At 35.3% G+C, this 25,312-nt stretch overlaps 1 protein-coding gene across 1 annotated transcript in view; it reads left to right on the forward strand.

Moving 5' to 3' along the window:
* ADAMTS6 (ADAM metallopeptidase with thrombospondin type 1 motif 6) overlaps nt 1-25,312 on the forward strand; it is a gene marked incomplete at both ends in the record, with an annotated part of 263,234 nt that overhangs the window by 96,699 nt on the left and 141,223 nt on the right. The window contains 2 exons of the mRNA XM_082837370.1: nt 3,869-3,912; nt 7,974-8,079. Of these exons, the coding sequence (XP_082693496.1) occupies nt 3,869-3,912; nt 7,974-8,079 (150 nt within the window). The remainder of the gene's footprint in view (nt 1-3,868; nt 3,913-7,973; nt 8,080-25,312) is intronic.

Consider the following 25,312-nt stretch of genomic DNA (forward strand, 5'->3'; position numbering starts at 1 on the left):
ACACCCCTCTTTCCCCCTTGGCATCCATACGTTTGTTCTCTACGTCTGTGTCTGTATTTCTGCTTTGTAAATAAGATGGTCTATACCAATGTTTTCAGATTCCCCATATATGCGTTAATATACAATGTTTGTTTTTCTCTTTCTGACTTACTTTATTCTGTATGACAGTCTCTAGGTCCATCCACGTCTCTACAAATGACCCAATTTGTTCCTTTTTATGGCTGAGTAATATTCCATTGTATATATATGCCACATCTTCTTTATCCATTCATCTGTCAATGGACACTTAGGTTGCTTCCATGTCCTGGCTATTGTAAATAGTGCTGCAGTGAACATTGGGGTGCATGTGTCTTTTTGAACTATGGTTTTCTCTGGGTCTATGCCCAGTAGTGGGATTGCTGGGTCATATGGTAGTTCTATTTTTAGTTTTTTGTGGAACCTCCATACTGTTCTCCATAGTGGCTGTATCAATTTACATTCCCACCAACAGTGCAGTAGGGTTCCCTTTTCTCCACACCCTCTCCAGCATTTATTGTTTGTGGTTTTTGTGATGATGGCCATTCTCACTGGTGTGAGGTGATATCTATTGTAGTTTTGATTTACATTTCTCTAATAATTAGTGATGTTGAGCATCTTTTTATGTGCCTCTTGGCCATCTGTATGTCTTCCTTGGAGAAATGTATATTTAGGTCTTCTGCCCATTTTTTGACTGGGTCGTTTGTTTTTTTGATATTGAGCTGCATGAGCTGTCTGTATATTTTGGAGACTGATCCTTTGTCCGGTGCTTCATTTGTTCCTCTTCCTTAGTTGCTCCGCCCCTGGGGCTCAGCTGTGGTTTTAGCCCCACCTCTGTATGTGGGCTACCCACAGAAGTCTGCTCCAAAGGCTGCCCTGGAGCATTCGGGTCTGCCCCGGTGAGGACAGGGCTCAGAGGTGGCACGAATTCCTGGGTCACGGGGGCCCCGGTGGCGACAGGTGCACGGGAAAGCCGGTGGCCACAAGCACAAGAGATCTGGCCCTAGTGGGAGCGTTTCCTAGCGCCTGGCGGCTGACGCGAGAAGGTCAGCTCTGGTGGGGGCCTTTTGTAGCGCCTGGTGGCAGGCATGAGAAGGCCAGCCCTGTTGGGGGCTTTTCTTTGTGCGTGGCGGGACAGGTGGCCGGCGCGTGGGAAGAGAGAGGCTGCAATGGCGGCTCCACCCCCTGCACATCAGTCAACAGTGGCGCCTTGCTTCTATGGCAGTCTGGGCTTCCTCCACAAGCATTCCTGGTTGCGGATTTCCTCCCTCCTGTCCCCTCAGGCTGTGTCCTCGCAGTCAGCAGCAGCTTTGCCCCCAGGTTTGCTCTTCAGTCCGCATGTTCCAGCTCTTAACGCCTCCCCCAGCCCCCCGTGTGCACCAGCAGACACACGTCCCAGTCTGGGGCGCACAGGGCTGTGGCACGGACCAGCTGTGTAGTTCTCACTCTGTCCTATCTGTCACAGACAAGCCGTTTCATCCTCCTCCAACAGCCTCAGATGCTCCCCTTGTGTCCCAACTGATTTCCCCGTCGGTGAGGGGATTTCCCCGGATGCGGGACCCTCTCCTCTGCTTTAGCTCCCCCCAGGGGTACAGATCCCGTTCCGCTGCCTCTCCTCTTCTTTTTCCCTTCTTTCTTTCATCCTACCCAGTTGTGTGGGGATCTTTCTTGTCCTTTCCAGTATCCAAGGTCTTCTGCTAGTGTCCAGCCGGTGTTCTGTGAGAATTGTTCCATCTGTAGATGTATTCTTAAAGCATTTGTGGAGAGAGATGAACTCCACGTATTCCTACTGATCCACCATCTTGGTTTTCCCCCAATGCACTCTTGAATTATCCCTTTGCATTATGCTCTGGAGACTTTTACCCACAGGGGTGGGTGGGGAACAAGGCACCATAGCAAGGTTTGGGATGGGTGAGAAGTATGCTTTCTTGTTTGTAAAGTAGAAACAGGATGATTGTGAAAGTCGAAAGAGGGACAGAATACTGGTGACTTGCAGGTGCATCCTCAGGCAAATCAATTTTAGGAACGGGTACATATGGAAATTGAGGATTTGGAAGTAGGCTCCGTTTAAACATTTAAATCTGCATTACCCATGAGAAGGCTTTTTTTTACATTTTGTTGAAGACTGCTGGTATGGGTTCTGTCCATGTAATGTCATAGGCATTACACATATAATCACAAGATAAATTGGTTGTGACATCCAGAATATACTTTCTGGTGTTTTGGTAAGTACACCAAGTACCCTCTCTATCTTATATTCAAGAGTGTACCAGATACTGCAATCCTGTGGTTTCCAATTACAAGAGAAGAGAGGAGATGAATATGCGAATGGTCAGAAGAGAATGGTTTGCAAGAGGAGAAGAAATTCCTTTTCTCAAATGTAAAGTGAACAAGATGAAGATTTTGAAAATCAAAAATAGGCAAAGGGAGTCTCTAGGGATTTTAATGAGAATAACGAGTGGTATGCTGGTATATTTGTTTCTTGAAAATAAGTTTCGATATGATGAACAAGAATGGGATTAAGTATTAACGCCTTCCTCTAGTACTATGGACTAACCATTATTTATATACAATTTTAAAAAAAACTTTTACCACCTGGATTTTCATTTAGTTGGTGAAATTTTTCCTGAAACTCTTTTCATTTGTAGCATAAATTGTAGGCAAATAAAAATGTTCAGTCTTTTTAACTTTATTCTCATTTTAGAACTTTGAATACTTTTGATTTTAGAGATTAGTTTACAAAGATATTATAAAAATGCTAAAAATAAATGTCCACATCAATACTGTTTAGCATTCTAAATGTAATATATTTTAAAATATGCAACATTATGGATTCCATCTTTTGTATTGAGTTATAATATAGTACAGCATTAGAGTAAGTATCTGACCATCATTAGGAAAGCTTTCTATTGAGCTAATTATTTAGCTGTTTGTAAAATATTTGTGTTTTAACCACACTAAATTGCTGGTATACAACTAGGAAAACTGTGTGATATCAATTTTATTCCCGTTGCTGTATTGCCCTAGTTTATTTTTATTTTTAAAAATTAATTATTTATATTTTATTCTGGGCTGCGTTGGGTCTTCGTTGCTGCGCACAGGCTTTCTCTAGTAGCGGTGAGCGGGGGCTACTCTTCGTTGCGGTGTGCGGGCTTCTTATTGCAGTGGCCTCTCTTGTTGTGGAGCACGGGCTCTAGACGTGCGGGCTTCAGTAGTTGTGGCTCACGGGCTCTAGAGCACAGGAGCAGTAGTTGTGGCACACTGGCTTTGTTGCTCCGTGGCATGTGGGATCTCCCTGGACCAGGGCTTGAACCTGTGTCCCCTGCATTGTCAGGTGGGTTCTTAACCACTGTGCCACCAGGGAAGTCCCCTAATTTATTTTTAAACAAGAACCTGTGTTAAAGGAACTCCAAATATTGCTTATAGCTCAGAAGTATAAAATATAGTCTGTGGCTATAATAAAAAAATATTCCAGCAGGTCCAAAAGATATTGGGAATAAAAAGCCACCCATTTGCTTTTTGTAGAAGCAGTAGCAATCTGCAGACAAGCTATTCTAGCTTCAAAACAGTATGGTAGATGGTTTTATGGAACTTGCAATTACAAAAATCCACTTTAACCTTTCTTTCTTACTGGCAGGTGTCCCATTGGCTTGCAGCCAGAGGCTGTGAGTATAGTGCAGCTGGCTTGTCCCCCAGAGTGCTGAAAATGCCGACACTCCAGCTGGCTGCTCATAATTGCGCTGATTGTGGTCTGACAACCAGAGCTCCATGAAAGAAATGTGATGAATATACAAAAATATTTTACAAATTTGATCAGATTACAAATTTCATTTCTCTTTTTTCTCCTCTATAGATATGATATCTGCACTTATAAAAATAAGCCCTGTGGAACACTGGGTAAGTTTTTTATAAAGGGAGGATAGTTCAGATTGTCTTTTTGGTCCAATGGCTTTACTTTTTATTATTATTAATTTGGTAATTTTCTTTTCTGCCACATCTGAAATTATTCCTATAAACTGGTAAACCTGACCTTTGTGTTTATGTCACTTACTAGGAAACAAGTAGAATGATGATTGAAAACAGCTTAGGAGGTGATTCAAAATCATCAAACAGTAATAATAAATCAAAAGTTACCACTCATTTTCATATACTCCATCTCTGTAATGTATTTTCCAAAACTACTAAGGAGTTTGAGAGCAAATTAAAGCAACCAGCAACTTCAAATCTGAGTCCAGGAAGGAAAAGAAAAAAAACTTAGGGGATACTTCATGGAGAGTCATTAAGAACAGTACTTCTTTTGGTCCAATTTTGTGGAAAGATTATATCCTCATAAATAAAGATATTATTGGAAAATTTTATTACCTGAACAGAATAAAACAAATTTTGTAAAATATTACAGCCAGAGGTGGAGAGAGAGGACAGAATTATCTTTCTTGTGCTTCCCATATATCACTTGTTTTTTTTTAAAGCAATTCTATAGTATTCTAGAAATTAAAAAATCATTTTGTTGCGGAGTATAACTTTGTAGTGGTTAAAAGTTAACTGCAAATACAAATGGGGGAAAATGGTAGCTTTCAAGTAGACTAAATTGTTAAGCAACTAGAATTATTTTAAGTAAAAGCAGGAGGCTTTTATATGGTGGGTGTTTTTTAGAGTCATAGAGGCTTTTTACAGACTCAGAAGTTAAGCAACTGAAGGTGAATTCTCTAGATTCTCTGACAAGTCTCACTTTTCTTATCTGTAAAGGAATAGTTATGAATTCTGTTCCTATGCGCCTCATGAGAATTTGGGGATGATCAAATTTAAAGTAGAGGTCCTGGAGAGGTCAGTGAAACATCTCTTCAAAAATTAAAATTTCTCTTGATGATTTTACCTGCCTTCCCAGGCTTCTCCTTCCTCATTTCCCTCAGGATTTACAGCAAAAGGAGAAATCCCAATTTGCCGATGAAAAGTATTATGGTGGAGAAGTTTGCTGGTTAAAATCATAACACAGAGAAAGAACTCTTTGCTGAGAGAGCTCACATCAAAAAGATTTTCTTCACAGTGTTTTAGGTTAACAAGACCAACAATAATCCAAAGGAAGGGAACCTGAGCTGAAAACCAACAACTGGCTTTGACAGTTTCAGTGCATTACTACCTTTTACAGTTTATTTAGCTCTTTGTTCCTTAATTTCCTTATCTATGATGTAGGAGTAATATCTGCCCTTATGCTGCAAGGATATTTTTTAAGTCATTTAAGGAAATATAAAGGCGTTTACTATAGAAATGAACTGGTGGTGTTTAATGTAGAAGTTATGCTGTTTAACTTATTCCCTGTATTGTACATACTCCATAAGCAGTTACTAAGTGCTTAATCAATTTTAGGTATAATATTCACCAAGTTTCAAAGAAGGTGCAAGCTCTAGCTTGTATTCTCTAGTGTGTTTATTTTGAGGAAATATATATGTATAGCTATATGCATATGTATGTATCTATACATATTCTATTCTGCTTTTTGAAGGTAGTTTATTTACACTGAGATATGGTCTTCATTGGGACATGAATAATAACACTGCCTAATACGTTGGGATAGTTTATTAATTTCCAGAATCAATATTTTAATACTTGGATACATGTCAGTGTATTTTCAATCCTAATATAATTATTTTTCAAATTATAAACCATTATAACTTATTTTTATACTATTTCTTATACTGAAAACTGAATGAATTGTGTTGTTTATACATGTGTTGATTTTAATATGTGGAAAATATATTATCAGCACAGTTGATCAGGTTTTTTCTTTTTGAGTGGTCTTTCTGGTAACTTTCATATTGGTTTTCATGCTGACTCTTGGATATTTTCTTGCTTAGTACTGCTGGTGACCAATTGTAACCTGGCTAAGTAGATTTCAGGGTGCAAACTGTGGCCATCAAACTGAGGAAATCTAAATGACCCGAATAGTAATCAAACACCTATTAACACAATCACACATAAGAACTTTGACAGCTTCAGTTTTACAGGAATAGAAAAAATGGTGGGAAGTTGTGAAAAATACATTAGCATCTAAATTAGTCTTTTATTTTAGTTAAGATTTACCTTATACTTTCAACAAATAGTTATTTCTCAGATACGTTTTTTCTTAGGTTGTTCTTTTAGTAGAGCTAACAATTTTATATCAGATGCATAAGTAAATCTGTGCTTACAAATACACCTTGGGGAGTCATTTGGCATTCTCAATTAAAAATAGGGCCATATGGCACATACCAAAGAATAACAACAACAACAACAAAAGGATAATGGCATAATAGATTTCAGGAAATATAAGTAATGTTAATTTAACAATAAATATTAGTAATTTTTTAAACCAAATTTCATAAAGCTCAAAACAGAAACAATATTCAAATAGAGTGTCTTTGTTTTTTCCATATCATGGACCATGTTGAACCCAGTAGCTTAAAGGCAGATAATGTACTGCAGACTTTTTTGTATTTTCCCTCTCTCTGTCTCTTTTTCTCTCAGTGGAATTTGGAAGTAATATTCATTAAATATTTTTGATTAACCAAAAAAATTAAGTCATCCTGCCTCAACTAGTCCCTCTTTACTTCCTCTTCTTCAAGTCCCAAGACCTCTAAGGGAATGGAAGGGCAGAACAAAGATATCACTATTATTAACTCTGTGAGGCAAAAATCACCTCCTCCCCAGCTCCTGCCCCCCCTGCAACATAAATCAGTAGGAAAAGCAAACAGTCTATCAGCAAATCCAACACTAACCTCAGCTCTTTTCCAATGTGGTTATTAATGTTGATATTTCATATTAGAGCATACAAAAATACACAATTTTTAGAGCTTTCTTGTCAGTAAGAATATGAATTGAATAGCTTTTACTGTTCCAAATTAGTGTAGCTGGACTTTGTACCTAGTGTAGAACATTGTTTATTGCATTCGATAAATATTAATTGAATTGGATTGAAATCACTTTTGGTGGGAAGGTAATTATTAATACCTGGGTGTTGATAGTAGACTACTATCATATAAAATATTTTTCCTACTTTTCCTTCAATTTCTTCTAAATAACTTTAGTACATATGTGTGTTAAGTATGGCTTGGCATCTATTTCCTTATAACACATGACATTATATCTTTTTTCTCAGCACTATTTTAAAGTTTTGAACTAATCACAGAGCATGATATTCATTTGGAAATAAATATTAAAACTTTTACATACTAAAATTCCCAAGGGAAGAATACCTTGAGTAATATAACATTTCACTAGAATCAGTGAATTAACACCATAGTTTTTGCTTTATTACTAAAACTAATGCATTTAAGGGGGATGAGAGAGGGGAGAACCACGCTGAATGTGTGGATGACTTTCCGCCCATTAAAATACTTAAAGAAATTGTTGCATCACTTGCAGGACTAATTTCAGAAGATTAAAAAAATGCAAAAACCTCCCATCTTTAACAGTTCTTTTTCTGTTTTGAATCATTCATTTTTGTTTTTATAAAAAAATGTCATTTTTAAAAACCATTTGGGATTCCCTTTTTTTGGTAACTAAAAAGTTGCTTGTATATTTTTGTGAACCCACTAAACTTAAACAGATCTTTTTAGAAAAATAATGTGGATATATTTTGCTTTCTACAGCCTAAAGAATGTTAAAATAGAAATGCTTTCTTGAATTCCCTCTTCTGGCTCAAGTTACTAGGTGGTCCCAAGTTACCAGAAGTAAAATTTATAAATCTAACCCCTAGTCTAGACATTTTCCAGCACTGACTGCAGTTCAAAAAATATTAATGTCTAGCCGGCAAAGTGAAACTCCCCCCAGTGATTTTGCAAATGACTAGAAAGTTAACCTTTTGCCAACTGCTCCTTCTGTGCATGGAGGTTATTAAAAAGAATCCAGGCATTTATAAGTATGGGCTTTTTAAGACTGAAACACCTTGGCTTGACCCTTTGTGTCTCCTTCTGTTTATTCAGGCTTGGCCTCTGTGGCTGGAATGTGTGAGCCTGAAAGGAGCTGCAGCATTAATGAAGACATTGGCCTGGGTTCAGCTTTTACCATTGCACATGAGATTGGTCACAAGTGAGTGAGTTTAAGAAAATCAAAATAAATTTTAGAACTCCACTCTTTTGAGCAACTCATAACTACTGTGTGGAACGCCCGTGCTCAACCATATTTTACTGCCTTTTTGTCTGATTTCAATAGAGAATGTTATCATTTAAGGTATTGAGATAAATCATCTTAAGAACTGGAGACTTGTTAAATAATCTTTCTGATTCAATGACTAGTGTCCTCAGAGTGGTGAATGCACCACACTTAAGTTTTGTTATGTACATTTGAAACAATTTAGCTTTACCGTGGTCCACTCAACACCGAGTTTCTCACAGTCGAATTGTTTAATGATCTTTCTTTTTCTCAAGTGACAATACATATATATTTAAAAATCATCATTGACACCATTACCATAAAGTGTACTTTGAGTTTTCACTCTTCAAACAGCTGTGAGCATGCCTTTTCTAGGTTTGTGTAATCACTGCTATGCAACTTGTATTTTCAGGTGCACTTGTGTGTCAGTGGAAAAAAAAAAAAAACCCTGATATTTACAAGAGTAGTGAGATATCATCCTCACTACTTTTCAGGAGGAACTGGAGTTTTTAATATTTGTTTTAAATAAATCTGTGCCAAAAACTATCCTATGACTTCCCCCTCCCCCAACCCACCACCCAACAGCGATAAAACGCTTACTTTATTTCAAATAACAGGCAATAGTAAATGTAAAAGCTTGCTTATGTGGAGGGAGAGAAGTTTGAAAACTTTAAAAGGATAGTCAAACATTTTAAACTAAAACAAGCATCCTATTTCTAAGAACTTCTGATGTTTATATTATTTAAATTTTATAGTCTGCTTTTTTTGGTAGAAAAAATGGATGGGGGAAAAAAGAACAAATAAAATGAATGCTTATTATATGACTTGCCTCAGAGGTCATTCCTGAGATAAATCTGTAGTTCAGCTTTTTTTTTTCCCAAAGGAGAGAGTAAAATTGGGTCAGTCTGTTGCATTATTTTGAAAATTGCCATTTAAATTTTACCAAACTGGTATTGATTTATGTGTGAATTCAAGTAACCAACAAGTTTCAAACCTGCCTTAATTCAGACACAGGGAAAAGTCAGCATTACACTTTTAGTCGAATCCTAAGAATATTGGTATTCTAGTTTCCATTTCAATAAACAGCAGGGGAACAAAAGGGAAAAGCCTTCTTAACCAGGCAGTTTATCTTCAACTCACTTAAAAATCTGACTCATTAATTACTGTCATAATCTTATGCAACCAGGCTGAATTTAATAGGTTCTGTTAGATTCAATTAAATTGAAAGGTTAGGACAAGTAACATGCAGTGGATAAATAATATGTGTATGAGAGCAGTATTACCTCATGGAGCCATGAGTTAGTCAATGTCAATGTATGCATTATAAGTCCCATTCTTATATGTACTTAAATAGGCAAGGTGAGGGTTTATCTCTCTTTTTATCTTTTATTAAGATTCTAACTGAGCTACTGTGAGGCTTCCTAGATTTTTTTGTTGACCTTATGGATAATTCCTTTTAATTCTTCCTCAGATGAATGGTTTGTACCTTATGTAGAAGAAACGTAGAAGAGAAGTAGAATATACCTCTTAAGATTTATGTGCCTTGTTGTAACTTTATTTCATAGCTAATTCTTTTTTGATGATGTGAGTGTTAAAAATGGGGGGGGGGGAGGAATTCACAAAATGCTTCATATTGAAAGCCAGAAGAAACGCTTCAATTCAAAAATGTTATTTGAAGCCCTAAAAATTAACTTTCTTTCCACGTTGATTCCTATGTCACTGTCCCCCTATCCCTTTGTCCTCAGACAACTAGGTAGGGTATGTTTAACACACTGTCATATTCATTGATGAAAATCCTTTTACTTGCTTTTAAGATCTTAGGGTTTAGCTTTAAGGAATTTAGCAAGTCAACTCTAGTACAACTCATGTCATCATTAAAATATAGTGCTCTCTATTCTTCCTGAAACAAAATAATAGTCATGGTAAATATATCAGGTATACTTTTCAAATAGAGTATAATGTGCTCTATACTCTATAGAGTATAAAACAAAGGTTTTTGTAATTTTTATCATTTAGTAGAATGAATGTTAAGTGATGTGGTGATATCTCCAGATTAATTACAGTGAAAAATATTCGACCATGAATTAGTGAGAAGTGCCTCTACTGAGTCACTAGAATGCGAATACTTTCTACCAATCTTCAGGTTGTGTAGAATATGGTTTTGCACCCATTGCATACTTATGTAGGGATATTATATCCATTTTAAACAGCAGTGGATAACTTCTTTTCTTTGGCTAGGCCTTAGTGACCACTTTTTGTTTCTGTTCACTCCCTTATGCAAACAAGAAATTAGTTTCCTTGTCAAATGAAAAACTGAGCTTTATGCTATATTTAAATGACAGTCTAGTTTTAATGAAGGCTATAAGCTATCAACACTTAATGAAATCTTATAAAAAAGAATATTCTTTGAAAGATTTTTTTATTAATAATGTAGTTGCCATATTTTCAGAAGTTGAAAAAAATTATGATGTTGAAGACAGGTGGCAAGAATTCAACCAGGTATGTAGTATATTGAGAAAGCTAGCTAATATATTCATGCTGTACAAAAATAAGTAATCTTAAAAAGAAATCTTTTTTTAAAAATCCATATTTTTTTAGAGATGCATATTGAAGTATATGTGACTGAAGTGGCAGGACATCTGAGATTTGCTTGTTAAAGAAAGGAGAAAAAAAGAAAGTTAAAGCAAGAATAGTAACATTTTGAATTTTATAATGTTGATGACTTGTGGATGGGAGTTCATTATGGTGCTCTCTCTACTATTATATATGTCTGACTTTTTTTCACAATAAGTGAACAATAAAACTTTTAGATTTGACTTAACTCATTTATTAATTAATAGTGATTGAGTGAACTGTTTCTCTAATTTTGAAAGGATTGTCAAAAGTTGTATTGAAAGCTGCAGGGGTTTATCAGTCTTGCTTTTAAAAATCATTTTCAATGTTTGGTCTTACCAGTAGAGATATACTTTTTTTTTTTTTTTTTTTTGCGGTACGTGGGCCTCTCACTGCTGTGGCCTCTCCCTTTGCGGAGCACAGGCTCCAGATGCGCAGGCTCAGCGGCCATGGCTCACGGGCCCAGCCGCTCCGCGGCATGTGGTGTCTTCCCAGACCGAGGCACAAACGCGTGTCCCCTGCATCAGCAGGCGGACTCTCAACCACTGTGCCACCAGGGAAGCCCGAGATATACTTTTTATAGAAGATTGGTTAGGAGATGAAGTTTTTAAAGAAGGAGAAATGTGGCAAGACTTCAGGATAAAATTGTAAATTAGGTTACTGTGTTAGGAAGCTATTATTACTGTTTTCTTTATCCAAACTTCCCCTCTCCTGCTGCAAATACCTAAGTATCTTTAAATGCTTGATCAGTGCTGTTTTCTTTTTTTTTTTCTTTTCTTTTTTTTTTGTGGGTGTACAATATATGGAGACTTAAAAAAAATTTTTTTTTTTTACTTTTTATTTTGTATTGGAGTATAGTTGATTAACAATGTTGTGATAGTTTCAGGTGTACAGCAAAGTGATTCAGTTATACATATACATATAGCTATTCTTTTTCAAATTCTTTTCCCATTTAGGTTGTTATACAATATTCAGCAGAGTTCCCTGTGCTATATAGTAGGTCCTTGTTGGTTATCCATTTTAAAAATAGCAGTGTGGGGCTTCCCTGGTGGCGCAGTGGTTGAGAGTCCGCCTGTCGATGCATGGGACACGGGTTCGTGCCCCGGTCCGGGATGATCCCAGATGCCGCGGAGCAGCTGGGCCCGTGAGCCATGGCTGCTGAGCCTGCGCATCCGGAGTCTGTGCTCCACAACGGGAGAGGCCACAACAGTGAGAGGCCCGTGTACCGCAAAAAAAAAAAAAAAAAAAAATAGCAGTGTGTACAAGTGCTGTGTTTTCTTGATAGAAGGCTAATAATAAACATACACCAAGGTAGTTGACACTTTAATGCCTTTGTCTAGTTTTGGTATTGAAATAGTGTTAGTCATAAAATGAGTCAAGTGTTCTATTTTCTGGAAGTGTTTGCTTTCCCATGAGTAAGTTTTAAAACATTTAGTTATAATTTATATACAATAAATATGCGTCCATTTTGTGTACATTTTGAGAAATTTTGACAAATGTGTATAACCATGTACCCACCACCACAGTCAAGCTACCAACATTTACATTGCCTAAAAAAGTCCCTTTGTTCCCTTTTACAGTCAGTCTCCACACTCCTCCCCCTTTCCTTGGCCCCAGACAACCACAGATCTACTTTTTATCTTTATAGATTAAACTCATCTTTTCTATAGTTTCATTTAAGTGGACTCATATAGTGGGTATTCTTTTGTGTCTAGCTTCCTTCCCTCAGCACAGTGGTTTTGAGGTTCAGTCATGTTGTTGTTATGTGTATCAATAGTTCTTTTTTTCCCTGAAGAGTATTCCATATCATAATAGCACACATCACATTTTAGATTGTTTCTACTTTGGAGCTATTATAAGTAGATCTGGTATGAACAACCATGTACAAGAATTTGTCTGGACATATGCTTTTATTTCCCTTGGGTAGTGCTGCTGGTAGTATGGTATATGTTAGTTTCACTTTATAATAAACAAGAAAACTCTAATTCAAAGTGGCTGTATACCATTTTGCAGTCCCACTAGCAATCTATGAGAGTTCCAGTTACTGCAGATCCTTGCCAACATTTATTATTATAAATCTTTTTGATTTAGCCATTATTATGCATTTTAGTGGTATCTCATTGTGTCTTTAATTAGTTGATTATTTTCTGATAAATAATGATGTTAGTGATGATGAACATCTTTTCTTGTGCTTGTTATTCATTATCTTCTTAAATGTCTATTCCTTTTCCCATTTAAAAAAAAAACTGAGGTGTTTCATTCTTATTGAGCTGTAAGAGTTCTCAATATATTCTGGATAAAAGTCTTTATCATGTATACATAATGTGAATATTTTCTCCAAGTCTTTTGCTTGCCATTCATTTTTTAATGAGGTCTTCTGAAAAGCAGAGTTTTAAAATTTTGATGAAGTCTAATTTATAATTTTTCCTTTATGGTTTGTGTTTTTGTGTCCTAAGAAATCTTTGCCTACTTCAAGATTGTGAAGATTTTCTTCTATATTTTTGTCTAAATTTTATACTTTTAGCTTTTATATTAAGATCTGTAGTTCATTTTGAGTTAACTTTTTTTGTATGGTGTGAGGTAAGGGTGGAAGTTCCCTTTTTTCCTCATATGAAGATCCAGTTATTTCAGCCCAATTTGTTAAAAATAAATTTGCTGGTTTGTAGTTTTCTTTTAATGTCTTTGACTAGTTTTGGTATCAGAATAAAGTTAGTCTTATAAATTGAATTAGGAAGTGTTCTATTTTCTGGAAGAGTTTGTATACATAAGGTTGATATTATTTCGTCCTTGATATTATTATGTCTATAATATAAATAATGATGTTCCATCATTCATTCATGATATTTGTAATTTGTGTTTTCTCCTTTTTTTCCAGCTTTATTGAGATATAATTGACATATAACATTGTATAAGTTTAAGAGGTACAACGTGATGATTTGATACACGTATATATTGCGAAATGATTACCATGATAAGGTTAGTTAATAGATCCAACACATCATATAATTACCTATTTTTGTGTGTGTGGTGAGAACATTTAAGATTCATTCTCTGAGCAGCTTTCAAATATACAGTACAGTATTATTAACTATAGTCACCATGCTTTACTGAGCCCCCCCTAGAACTTTTTCATCTTATAACTGGAAATTTGTACACTTTGAACGGCATCTTCCCATTTCCTCCAGACCCCAATCCCCTGACAACCACCAATCTACTCTCTATGAGTTCAACTTTTAGATTCCAAATATAAGTGAAATCATACAATATTTGTCTTTATCTGACCTATTTCACTTATCATAATGCCCCCAAGGTTCATCCATGTTGCAAATATTTTCTTCCATTCCATAGTTTGCCTTTTTATTTTGTTGATTGTTTCTTTTGCTGTACAGAAGGAAATGGCAGAATTTCCTTCTTTTTTATGGTTGAATAATATTCCACTATGTGTGGGGGTGTATGTGTATCACATTTCCTTTAGCCGTTCATCCACTGGTAGGTACTTAGGGTGTTTTCATTTCTTGGCTATTGTGAGTAATGCTTCAGTGAATATGGGGGTGTAGATATCTATTTGAAATAGAAATTTTATTTACTTTGGCTATATAAGCAGAAGTGGGATTGCTGGATCATATGGTAGTTCTATTTTTAATTTTTTTGAGAAACCTTTATACTATTTTCCATAGTGACTGTACCAATTTACATTCCCACCAACAGTGCACAATAGTTCCCTTTTCTCCACATCCTTGCCAGCACTTGAAGTCTCTTATTAGCCATTCTAACAGGTATAAGATTATATCTCATTGTGGTTTTGATTTTCATTTACCAGATGATTAGTGATGTGAGCACCTTTTCAAGTACTTGTTGGTCATCTATATGTCTTCTTTAGAATAATGTCTACTCAGGTCCTTTGCCCATTTTAAAACGTTGTTTTAAAATGTTTGTTTGTTTTGGCTATTGAGTTGTATGAGTTCCTTTATATTTTGGATTTTAACTCCTTATCAGTTGTGTGGTTTGCAAATATTTTCTTCCATTCCATAGGTTGCCTTTTCATTTTGTTGATTGCTCCTTTTGCTATGTAGAAGCTTTTTAGTTTGATGTAGTCCAGCTTTGTTTATTCTTGCTTTTGTTGCTTATGCTTTTGATTTCATATCCAAGAACTCATTGCCAAAACACTGTCAAGGAGTTTTTCCCCTATGTTTTCTTCTAGAAGTTTTATAGTTTCTGGGTTTACATTTAAGTCTTTAATCTATTTTAAGTTAATTCTTGTGAGTTGTGTAAGATAGGGGTCCAATTTCTTTCCTTTTTTTTGCATGGTAATGCCCAGTTTTCACAACATCATTTATTGAAGAGACTATCCTTTTCTCATTGACTATGCTTGGCTCCCTTTTCAAATATTAGTTGACAATATATGTGTGGGTTTTTTTTTAATGGACTCCCCATTCTGTTCTATTGGGTCTATGTGTCTGTTTTTATGCGAGTACCATACTGTTTTGATTACTGTAGCTTTGTAGTATAGTTTGAAATCAGCAATAGTCATAACTCCAGCTTTGTTCTTTCTCAAGATTGCTTAGGCTATTTGGTGTGTTTTGTAGTTCCATACAAATTTTAGGATTGTTCTTCTGTTTCTATAAAAAATGTCATTGAAATTTTGATATGAATTGCATTCAATCTATACTAGATGGTTTAGGTAGTATGAACATTTTAACAGTGTTAACTCACCCTGTCCATTTACATGGACTATCTTTTCACTTATTTCTGTCTTTTATAAATGTCTTATAGCTTTCAGTGTAGAGATCTTTCCTGTCCTTGGCTAAATTTATTCCTTAATATTTTTTATGCTATTCTAAATGAGATTGTTTTCTTTGTTTTTTCTTTTTTTTTTAGGTTATTCATTGTTAGTATACAGAAACACAACTGATTTTTGCATTTTGATTTTGTGTCCTGTACTTTATTGAATTCATTTATTCTAAAAATTTTTATGTGGCGTCTTTAGGTTTTTCTGTATACAAGATCATAACGTCTGCAAAGAGGGACAATTTTACTTCTTCCTTTCTTATTTAGATGCCTATTTATTTGAATTTTTTAATGTAGGCATTTATTGCTATAAAATCCCCTCTTAAAATTGCTTTTGCAGCATCCCTTAGGTTTTGGTATATTGTGTTTCCATTTACATTAGTCTCAAGATAGTTTTAATTATTCTTTTGGTTTCTTCTTTGACCAGCAGTATGTTGTGTAATTTCTATGTATTTGTGAATTTTCTTGCTTTATCATGTTGTTGACTTTAGTTGTATACTATTGTGGTCAGAAAAGAGACTGGAAATTATCTCAATCTTCTTAAATTTGTTAAGACTTGTATTGTGACCTATTATGTGATCTATTCTGGAGAATGTTCTGTGTAACCTTGAGAAGAATGCGTATTGTGTTACTGTTGGATAGAATGATCTGTATGTGTCTTTTAAGACCATTTGAACTAAAGTGTGATTCAAGTCCAATGTTTCTTGATTTTTTTGAGTGATCTATCCATTATTGAAAGTGAGGATATTGTAATCCCCATCAATTATTATTTTACTAATTTCTTTTTCAAATTTGCTTTATATATTTAGGTACTTGTTATGTTAGGTGCATAAAATCTTTACAATTGTTATATTCTCTTGTTGAATTGACCCCTTTATTATAATATTTGACCTACTTCGTCTTATATTAGTTTTTGGGTTAAAGTCTATTTTGCCTGTTATAAGTGTAGCTACTCCTGTTCTATTTTGGTTTACATTTGCATCGAATATCTTTTTCCACCCTTTCATTTTGAGCCTATTTGTTTCTTTTAAGGCTGAGTTAAGTCTCTTGTAGGCAGCAGATGGTTGTCTTTTTATTTTTTTTACACATTTAGCCACTCTGTGTCTTTTGATTGGAGAATTTATGCCATTTACATTTGAAGTAATTATTGATAGGTAAGGACTTAATAATGCCATCTTATTAATTGTTTTTTTGGCTGTTTTGTAATTCTTTTGTTTCCTTTTTCCTTTCTTGCTGTCTTCCTTTGTGAATGATGATTTTCTTTGGTGGTATGCTTTGATTCCCTTCTCTTTATCTTTGTGTATCTCCTGTAGGTTTTTGCTTTGTGGTAACCACAGGCCTTACATAAAACATAGATATAACATTTTATTGTAAGCTGATGACAGCTTAACTTTGAGTGCATAAAAAATTCTACCTTTTTATTCCTCCCCATATTTTATATTTTAGACATCACAATTTACATCTTTTATATTGTGATTGATTAACGAATTATTGTAGCTATAGATTTTTATAATTATATTTTATATGTTCTTTAACCTTTATGCTAGAGTTAAGTGATTAACACATTACTGTATTACAATATTAGAATATTTTGAATTTGACAATATACTTGCCTTTACCAGTATGTTTTATATGTTCTTGTGTTTTTGTATTTCTTATTAGCATCCTTTCATTTCAACTTGAAGAACTTCTTTCAGCATTTCTTGTAAGGCAGGTGTAGTGGTGATGAACTCCCTCAGCTTTTTTGATCTGAGTCTTTATCTCTCCTTCATTTCTAAAGGACAAATTTGCCAGTTGTCCTTTGTTAAGTGTTCTTGGTTGACAGTTTTTTTCTTCTAACACTTTAAATATAGCTCATTCTCTCCTGGTTGCAAGGTTTATGCTGAGAAGTCTGCTGATAGAGTATGCGGGTGTTCCTTTGTATGTGAGTAATTTTTTTCCCTTGCTGCTTTCTATAAATAAGCTTTCTGCCCCATTCTTCTCCCTTCTCTTTCTCTAATAATGCATAGATAGTTTCTTTTAATGATATTGCATAATTCACATAGGCTGTCTTCCCTGTTTTTCATTCTTTTTTGTTTGCTTCTCTGATGGGATAACTTCAATTGACTTTTCTTCCAGTTCACTGATTTTTTCTTTTGTTTATCAAGTCCATTGTTGAAGCTCTCTACTAAATTCTTCAGTTCAGTCATTGTATTCTTCAGCTGCAGCATTTCTGTGTGTGTGTGTTTTAATGGTCTCTTTTTTAGAGTTATCTATCTGTGTTTTCTTACAGTTCACTGAATTTCTTTAAGAGAGTTATTCTGATTCTTTTTCAGATAGTTCATAGATCTGTATTTCTTTGGGGTTAGTCATTGGAGCTTATTAGTCTCCTTTGATCCTGAAAGTTTACCTGATTCTCTGTGATCTTTGTATCTGCACTGGTGTCTATGCGTTTGAGGAAACTATCTCCTCTTCCAGCCTTTTGAAGCAGTTGTGTTGAGCTACTGATATGCTTCTTTGTCATGGTTGAATGTCAGATGTGCTGCATAGCTACCTGGCATCGCTGGCCAGGCTTCCTGGTTGAGTAGGGATGGAGGCTCTGGTCAGCAATTGGGCAGGACTAATGACTTGTTTTCCTGTGTGGGGCTCTAGAATGGGTCCATGGCTGAGAGAGGTCAATAGCAAGGGATGCAAACCTGGAAAAACTGCCAAGCAAGTTGCCCAGCCAGAAATGGGCACCAGTTCAACTCTGCAGATGAGCACAGCCACTGGGATCTCTGCTCAGGTGCCACCATTAGCAAGAATGCAAAGTGTTCATTGCTGTGAGCCTCATGCTCCCTTTTCCCATCTTTATCTGATTCCCAAAGTGATCCCCATGAGGCAGTATTTAAGTGGTTCTCCTGGTATGTGTCCTGGAATGCTGGGGAAACTGGATGGCCACCTTGAGATCTCCTTTTTCCCCTGGCATAACTGTAGGCCCAGGGAGATACACTTGGTGCAGTGATATCTGCCCTGGGAGAGGGACAATGCAGTCAAAGTGAAACTATTCCTATTACCTTTCTTTTCTTTTCTTTTCTTTTTTTATACATTTATGTATTTTATTTATTTTATTTTTGGCTGCGTTGGGTCTTCGTTGCTGTGCATGTGCTTTCTCTGGTTACGGCGAGTGGGGGCTACTCTTTGATGTGGTGCTCAGGCTTCTCATTGCAGTGGCTTCTCTTGTTGCAGAGCACAGGCTCTAGGTATGCAGGCTTCAGCAGTTGTGGCACGTGGACTCAGTAATTGTGGCTCATGGGCTCTAGAGCGCAGGCTCAGTAATTGTGGCACATGGGCTTAGTTGCTATGCGGCATGTGGGATCTTCCCAGACCAGGGATCAAACCTGTGTCGCCTGCATTGGCAGGTGGATTCTTAACCATTGCGCCACCAGAGAAGTCCCCCTATTACTTTTCTAATGTGGTTTTTCTTGTTATTTTTTTTCTTGTTTTTGTTTTGTTTTGTGTTTTGTTTTGGTTCAAGTGGGTGCTTCTAACTCATCCCTGGGTTCTGGGTTCTTCACAAAGGCATCTTATCTACTGATATTTGCTAGCTGCTCTTTCTGTGAAGGGAGCCAAGTCAGGAGTTACTTATTTTGCCATCTTGCTAATGTCTCTTATCCTTTTTTTCTTGATCAATACAGCTAAAGGTTTATTAATTCTACTGTTTTCTTAAAAGGAAAACAGATTTTGATTTCATTGATTTTCTTAATTGTCCAAGTGTTCTATAGTATTACAGCTTTTCTTTACAGCTGATCTATCAATTACTAATAGAGAAGTGTTGAAATCTCTAAATGTATATGTAGGTTTGTCTGTTTCTTCTTTCATTTTTGTCAGTTTCACATCATGTATTTTGAAGTTTTCTAATTAAGTGCATTCACATTTAGTATTATTATGTCTTCTTGATCAATCAACCTTCTAACATTATGAAATATCTATTTTTATACTTAGTAGTATTACTTGTTCTGAAATCTATTTTATCTCATTAATACAGTTTACATGGAATATATATATGTATGTATATATTTAAATCCTTTTACTATGAACTTACCTATGGCTTCTTTTTATGTGTGTGTTTTTAAATATTTTATTTATTTTTTTTAATTAATTCATTTCTTTTTGGCTGCATCAGGTCTTAGTTGTGGCACTCAGGATCTTCGTTGAGGCATGCAGGAACTTTCGTTGTGGCATGCAGGCTTTTCTGTAGTTGTGGCATGCAGGTTTTCTCTTCTCTGGTTGTGGTGCACAGGCTCCAGGGCACGTGGGCTCTGCAGTTGTGGTGCACAGGTTCCAGAGTGCGTGGGCTCTGTAGTTTGCAGCACACAGGCTCTCTAGTTGAGGAGCGCAAGCTCAATAGTTGGGACACATGGGCTTAGTTGCCGCACAGCATGTGGAATCTTAGTTCCCTGACCAGAGATCGAACCCATGTCCCTGCATTGGCAGGTGGATTCTTGACCACTGGACCACCAAGGAAGTCCCCATATGTCTATATTTAAAGTGGACTTCTTTTGGGCAACTTGGGTTTTGCTCTTTTAAATCCAGTCTGACAGTTCCTGTCTTTTAACTATATTGTTTTGTCCACTTACATTTAATGTAATTTTTGATACAGCTGGGTTTTGGTCATTAATCTTGTTGCTTGTTTTCTAGTTTTCCCTATCTATTTTTGTTGCACTTTTTCTCTATTAATTAACTAAATATTTTTTAAATGTGTTATTTAATCTTTACTATTGAATTATTAGCTATACCTCCTTGGTTTATTTATTTATTTTTTAGTGGTTGCTCTATAGTTTACAATTTGGATCTTTATCACAGTTTATTTTTAAATAAAATTTCTGTAATTCACCTATAAGATACCGTATTTCCTTTTCCTCCCTCTCATCCTTTGTTTATTGTTGTCATAGATTTCTACTTCTTTATATATTGTAAATCCTATAAGACCTTGTTATTATTTTTGGTTTAGATGGTCAATTATCTTTTACCGAAATTTAAAAATAAGAAACAATGTATTTTATAAGCATACACACACTTACCATTTCAGGTGCTTTTTTCATTCCTTGATGTAAATAGATCCACATTTTCATCTATTATGTACCTTATACCTGAAAAACTTCCGTGAGTATTTCTCATAGTGCAATTTTCCTGGCAACTTATTCTCTTACCTTTTATTTGTCTGAAATTTTAAAATTTTACCTTCACTTTTGAAGGATATTTACATTGGATTGAAATTCTCCATTTGCAGGTTTTTTGGGTTTTTTTGTTTTTGAGCCATGGCACCTGAAATATCAAAGAATATGATGCATCATGATAACTATATGGAGTTTAATGATGCTGGGTGTTGAAATGCCTAACCAAGAACTTGTGAAATGAAACTGGTGAGGTGGACAAAAAGTAGATGATAGATTGCCTTATGTATATAATAACAAGCTTCCATGTTATGTCTTAGAACAGTGGAAAGTCACTGAGTAATTTTGAACAGAAATAGCATGATAAGATTTTTATTTTAGGTAGGTCACTCTGGAAGCTGTATGGGATATGACTTTCACATAGGAAACCATGCTGTTGCATTTGTCCAAGTTAATACTACAAATATTATTTGGGGGGTGGGGAGGATTGCAGTTGTTCTAGAAGTGTGTTAAACACAGTGAGTACACACAATAATACATATTTTACCCATTATACAGGTGAATTAACTGAGACACAGAGAGATTAAGTGGTTAAGCTAGGGTTGAAGGCAAGCTCTCTGGCTCTAGGATGGCTCCAAAACCTTTCTGCTGTATACGTTATAGATAATGAGGGCTGCAACTTGGGTAGTGGTATTTGAATGGACTAAAGACATATTGAAGAGATAAAATTAGCAAGGTTTGATACTTGGTTAAGTGTGAGTGATGAGAGAGGGACATCTGAGTATTACTCTCATCTTTCTACCTTAGTGAGTGAGACTGTAGACTCATCAGTACCACCCACTGAAATAAAGGTGGAACCTTTTTAAGTAAAGGAGTAATGAGTTCAGTTTTTTATAGGTTTAGGTTGAGATGCCTGTAGAACATCTAAGTGGAAATGTACAGAAGACAATTACAAGGCTAAAATTATTAAGAAAGATGTGGGCCGAATGTGTAAATTTAGCAGTTATTCATAAAGGTAGAGTCCCAGAGAACTGGCATAAAGTAAAAAGAGCAGAGGGCTCAGATCTGCACACATTAAACCTAGTAATAATTTAAAGTTTAAGAATTGCCATATGTCCCAACTGCTGTTTTTTATAACTGTTATTATAGAATAACTATCACTAAGGAATTGTGCACATAATAAAGCTTATTGGCAAGATGGTAAAGTTAATAAGTATTTAGACATGATAGTTGAATTAAGAACTCTAAATCTTAAAGGATACAATTTTAGGACAGATAAATTATATTTAGTTTTTTTCACAGTAGTAGACTTATGAAATTATTATATTAAGAGGTGATTCAGCATGAAAATATAAATACATTTAAGATAGTTAGGAGCCCTCTGCTCTTTTAACTCCTCTCTCCTTGAGAGTAAGGATCATTACTTATTTTTGCATTCCCAGTTTCTACTATATACTCAGTTTTTATCTGTGGAACCATAGGCCTTTGAATACTAAATCTAAAAGGGGTGCAACTTGACAATTAAATCTCTGTATCTTTTGAATTAATGTCTTTTGAATTAATCCTTACCTTTTGTTGCTACTGTGGATATTGAATTCTGAGCTTATATTAAAAAATCTGAAACATATGTTAAATTAAAGTAATATAATATGTAAAATCATTTTTTAAACATGGGGAATTGATAAAGTAAATATTGAATTTAAAAATTTTTACAGCAATATTCCCTTTTGTGTTTCATCAAGCATGAGAAATGTCTGTAATTTAAATGTTAGGTCTAATAGATTTAGAAGTATCTAAATTAAAATCAAATTTTGAACACAGTGATTGAGTATATGCCTAGTTATGCTTGGAGTAGACTGGTAGGTTATGCAATGTCTGAAGTGGGAGAAAGCCCTACAATATTACTTTTTAATCTTAGCACTAATATTTTAATATGTTGTTTCAATTTCATCTGATATTTGTATTAAGCACTAAATACATAATACGTTAATTCTTGTAATTACTCTGTAAGTAAGTAATATATATTTAGTTTTATATGTCATACATGTATGATAATTTTTATACCTAATGAAAAGCAAAAATTGCCATTTACCCCTTTCTCCTATGATGCCATCTTCCTCAGACTGTCACATTTGACACATAGATTTCCAATCTTTACATTCACACATATAAATGTGGTTTTTTATAAAGATGATATCTTCCTATATGCTTTGCTTTTTAAATTTAATGTTGTATTTCTTTATATCCATGAGCCTGTTATGAACCACATTTTGTACCTTTTATGTATTTGTCTATTCCATTTTAATCACTGCAGTTTTGTAATGTATTTGACAACTTGTATTTGAAATCTGTGTTTGTCTCTTCTGTTTTAGTTACTGTAGCTTCATTATATTTGACACTGTTTTGCATTTTCAAGATTTTTTCACCATTTTTGTACATTTATTTCCCAAATAAACATGAGAAATATTTTTAAGTTTCCATAAAAATGTGTATAGGAATTTTGATGGTAGTTCATTGAATTTATAAAAAGGAACATAATACAGTCAGCCCTCTGTATCCATGGGTTCCACATCTGTGGATTCCACGAAGTATAGATGGAAAATATTTGGCAAAAAAAATCCAGAAAGTTCCAAAAAGCAAAATTTGAATTTGCTGCACAGTGGCAACTATTTACATAGCATTTACATTGTATTAGGTTTTATAAATAATCCAGAGATGATTTAAAATATATGGGAAGATGTACATAGGTTATGTGTGAATACTATGCCATTTAATATAAGGGACATATATTCATGAGCATTCATCTCATGCTCCATGAGAGCATTCATGGATTTTGGTATCTGTGAGTGGGTCCTGGAACCAGTTGCCTGTGGGTACTGAGGGATGACTGTATTTCTCTCCATTTATTAAGGTGTTTATTATATCCATTGGTTTAGATTTGTTATTTCTTCATATGGTCTTATTCCTTTTTAAAAAATTTCTAGGATTTTTTGTTATTGCTAACTTGTAAACAGTATCCTTTTTCATTATATTTTCTAATTCATTATTGTTGAATCCAGAAAAGTCATTAATTTTTCTTAATGTTGATCTTATATCTGGCCACTTAAACACTTTTATTAGTTTTAGGAGTGAGTCTTTTGAATTTTCTCTGCAGTCAATTGTAATTTCTCCAAATAATTCATGTTTTGGCTCTTTCTTTCCAATATTTGTACCTCTAGATTTACTTATTTATCTATCTTGTTTTGGCTAGTGTAGCCAATAAAATCTTGGATATAATTAGTAATAGAGGGTATCTCAGTCTCAGTCTTGATTTTAGTAGATATAATTCTAATGTTTTATCATTAGACATGATTAAATCTTATTTCTATTTTTTCAACTTATTTTTTTTTGTTTTGTTTTGTTTGCGGTACTCGGGCCTCTCACTGTTGTGGCCTCTCCCGTTGCGGAGCACAGGCTCCGGACGCGCAAGCTCAGCGTCCATGGCTCACGGGCCTAGCCGCTTCGCGACATGTCGGATCTTCCCGGACCGGGGCACGAACCCACGTCCCCTGCATCGCAGGCGGACTCTCAACCACTGCGCCACCAGGGAAGCCCCTCAACTTATTTTTATGTAAATTACTAATGAGTATTGAATTTTATCTTGGTTTTTTTTTTGGTATATGCTGAGATAAAACTGCCTGAATTCAAATCTGTGATCTGCTGCTTACCAGCTTTATGACCTGGAGCAAGTTATTCTGTGTCTTGTTTTCCATAGCTGCAAAATGAGAAATTGTGATAAATTATGGAGTTAATATATATAAAGTATTTAGAATAGTACCTGCCTCACCCTATATGAGTTTCCCATGATTTTTTTCTTTAATTTATAAATATGTGGTTAATACATATTTGTTGATATATAATGATATAAATAATAGATTTCTTAATGTTGAACTATCCTTACATTCTTTTTTTTTTTTTTTTAAATTATTTTTGGCTGTGTTGGGTCTTTGTTGCTGCCCACGGGCTTTCTCTAGTTGTGGCGACTGGGGGCTCCTCTTCATTGTGGTGTGCGGGCTTCTCATTGAGGTGGTTTCTCTTGTTGCAGAGCATGGGCTCTAGGAGAGCTCAGTAGTTGTGGCTTGCGGTCTCTAGAGTGCAGGCTCAGTAGTTGTGGCGCACGGGCTTAGTTGCTCCGCGGCATGTGAGATCTTCCCGGACCAGGGCTCGAACCCGTGTCCCCTGCATTGGCAGGCGTATTCTTAACTACTGTGCCACCAGGGAAGTCCTGCATGTGCTGTTTTATCCAGTTTTTATATTGTGGTTTGTCTAGGCTCTTAGACCGATGAATATATTTCTTAACCTTGATCTTTTCAGAATCAAGTTTAATGAGAACCTGAACATTAATGCCTGTATAATATTATTTCTTGTTTTTTGGTTCCTATTTTGTAATATGTTGAATAATGTCAGTAGATCAGGTTTAGAAAAGAATATTGCTATATTTTTCTAACCTTAATATGTTATATGGAAACCAATAGAAAAATTCTGTCTTTTGGCAGAGTGAAGAGGTTCTTAATCAAGGTTTAAGGTTCTTAAGATTTTTGAGATTCAATTTTTTTGAATTATTTTTTAAAACCCTTCTCTTATTGAAGACAATT

This window comes from Leucopleurus acutus (genome assembly GCF_964270905.1).
Source record: "Leucopleurus acutus genome assembly, chromosome: 3".
NCBI lineage: Eukaryota > Metazoa > Chordata > Mammalia > Artiodactyla > Delphinidae > Leucopleurus > Leucopleurus acutus.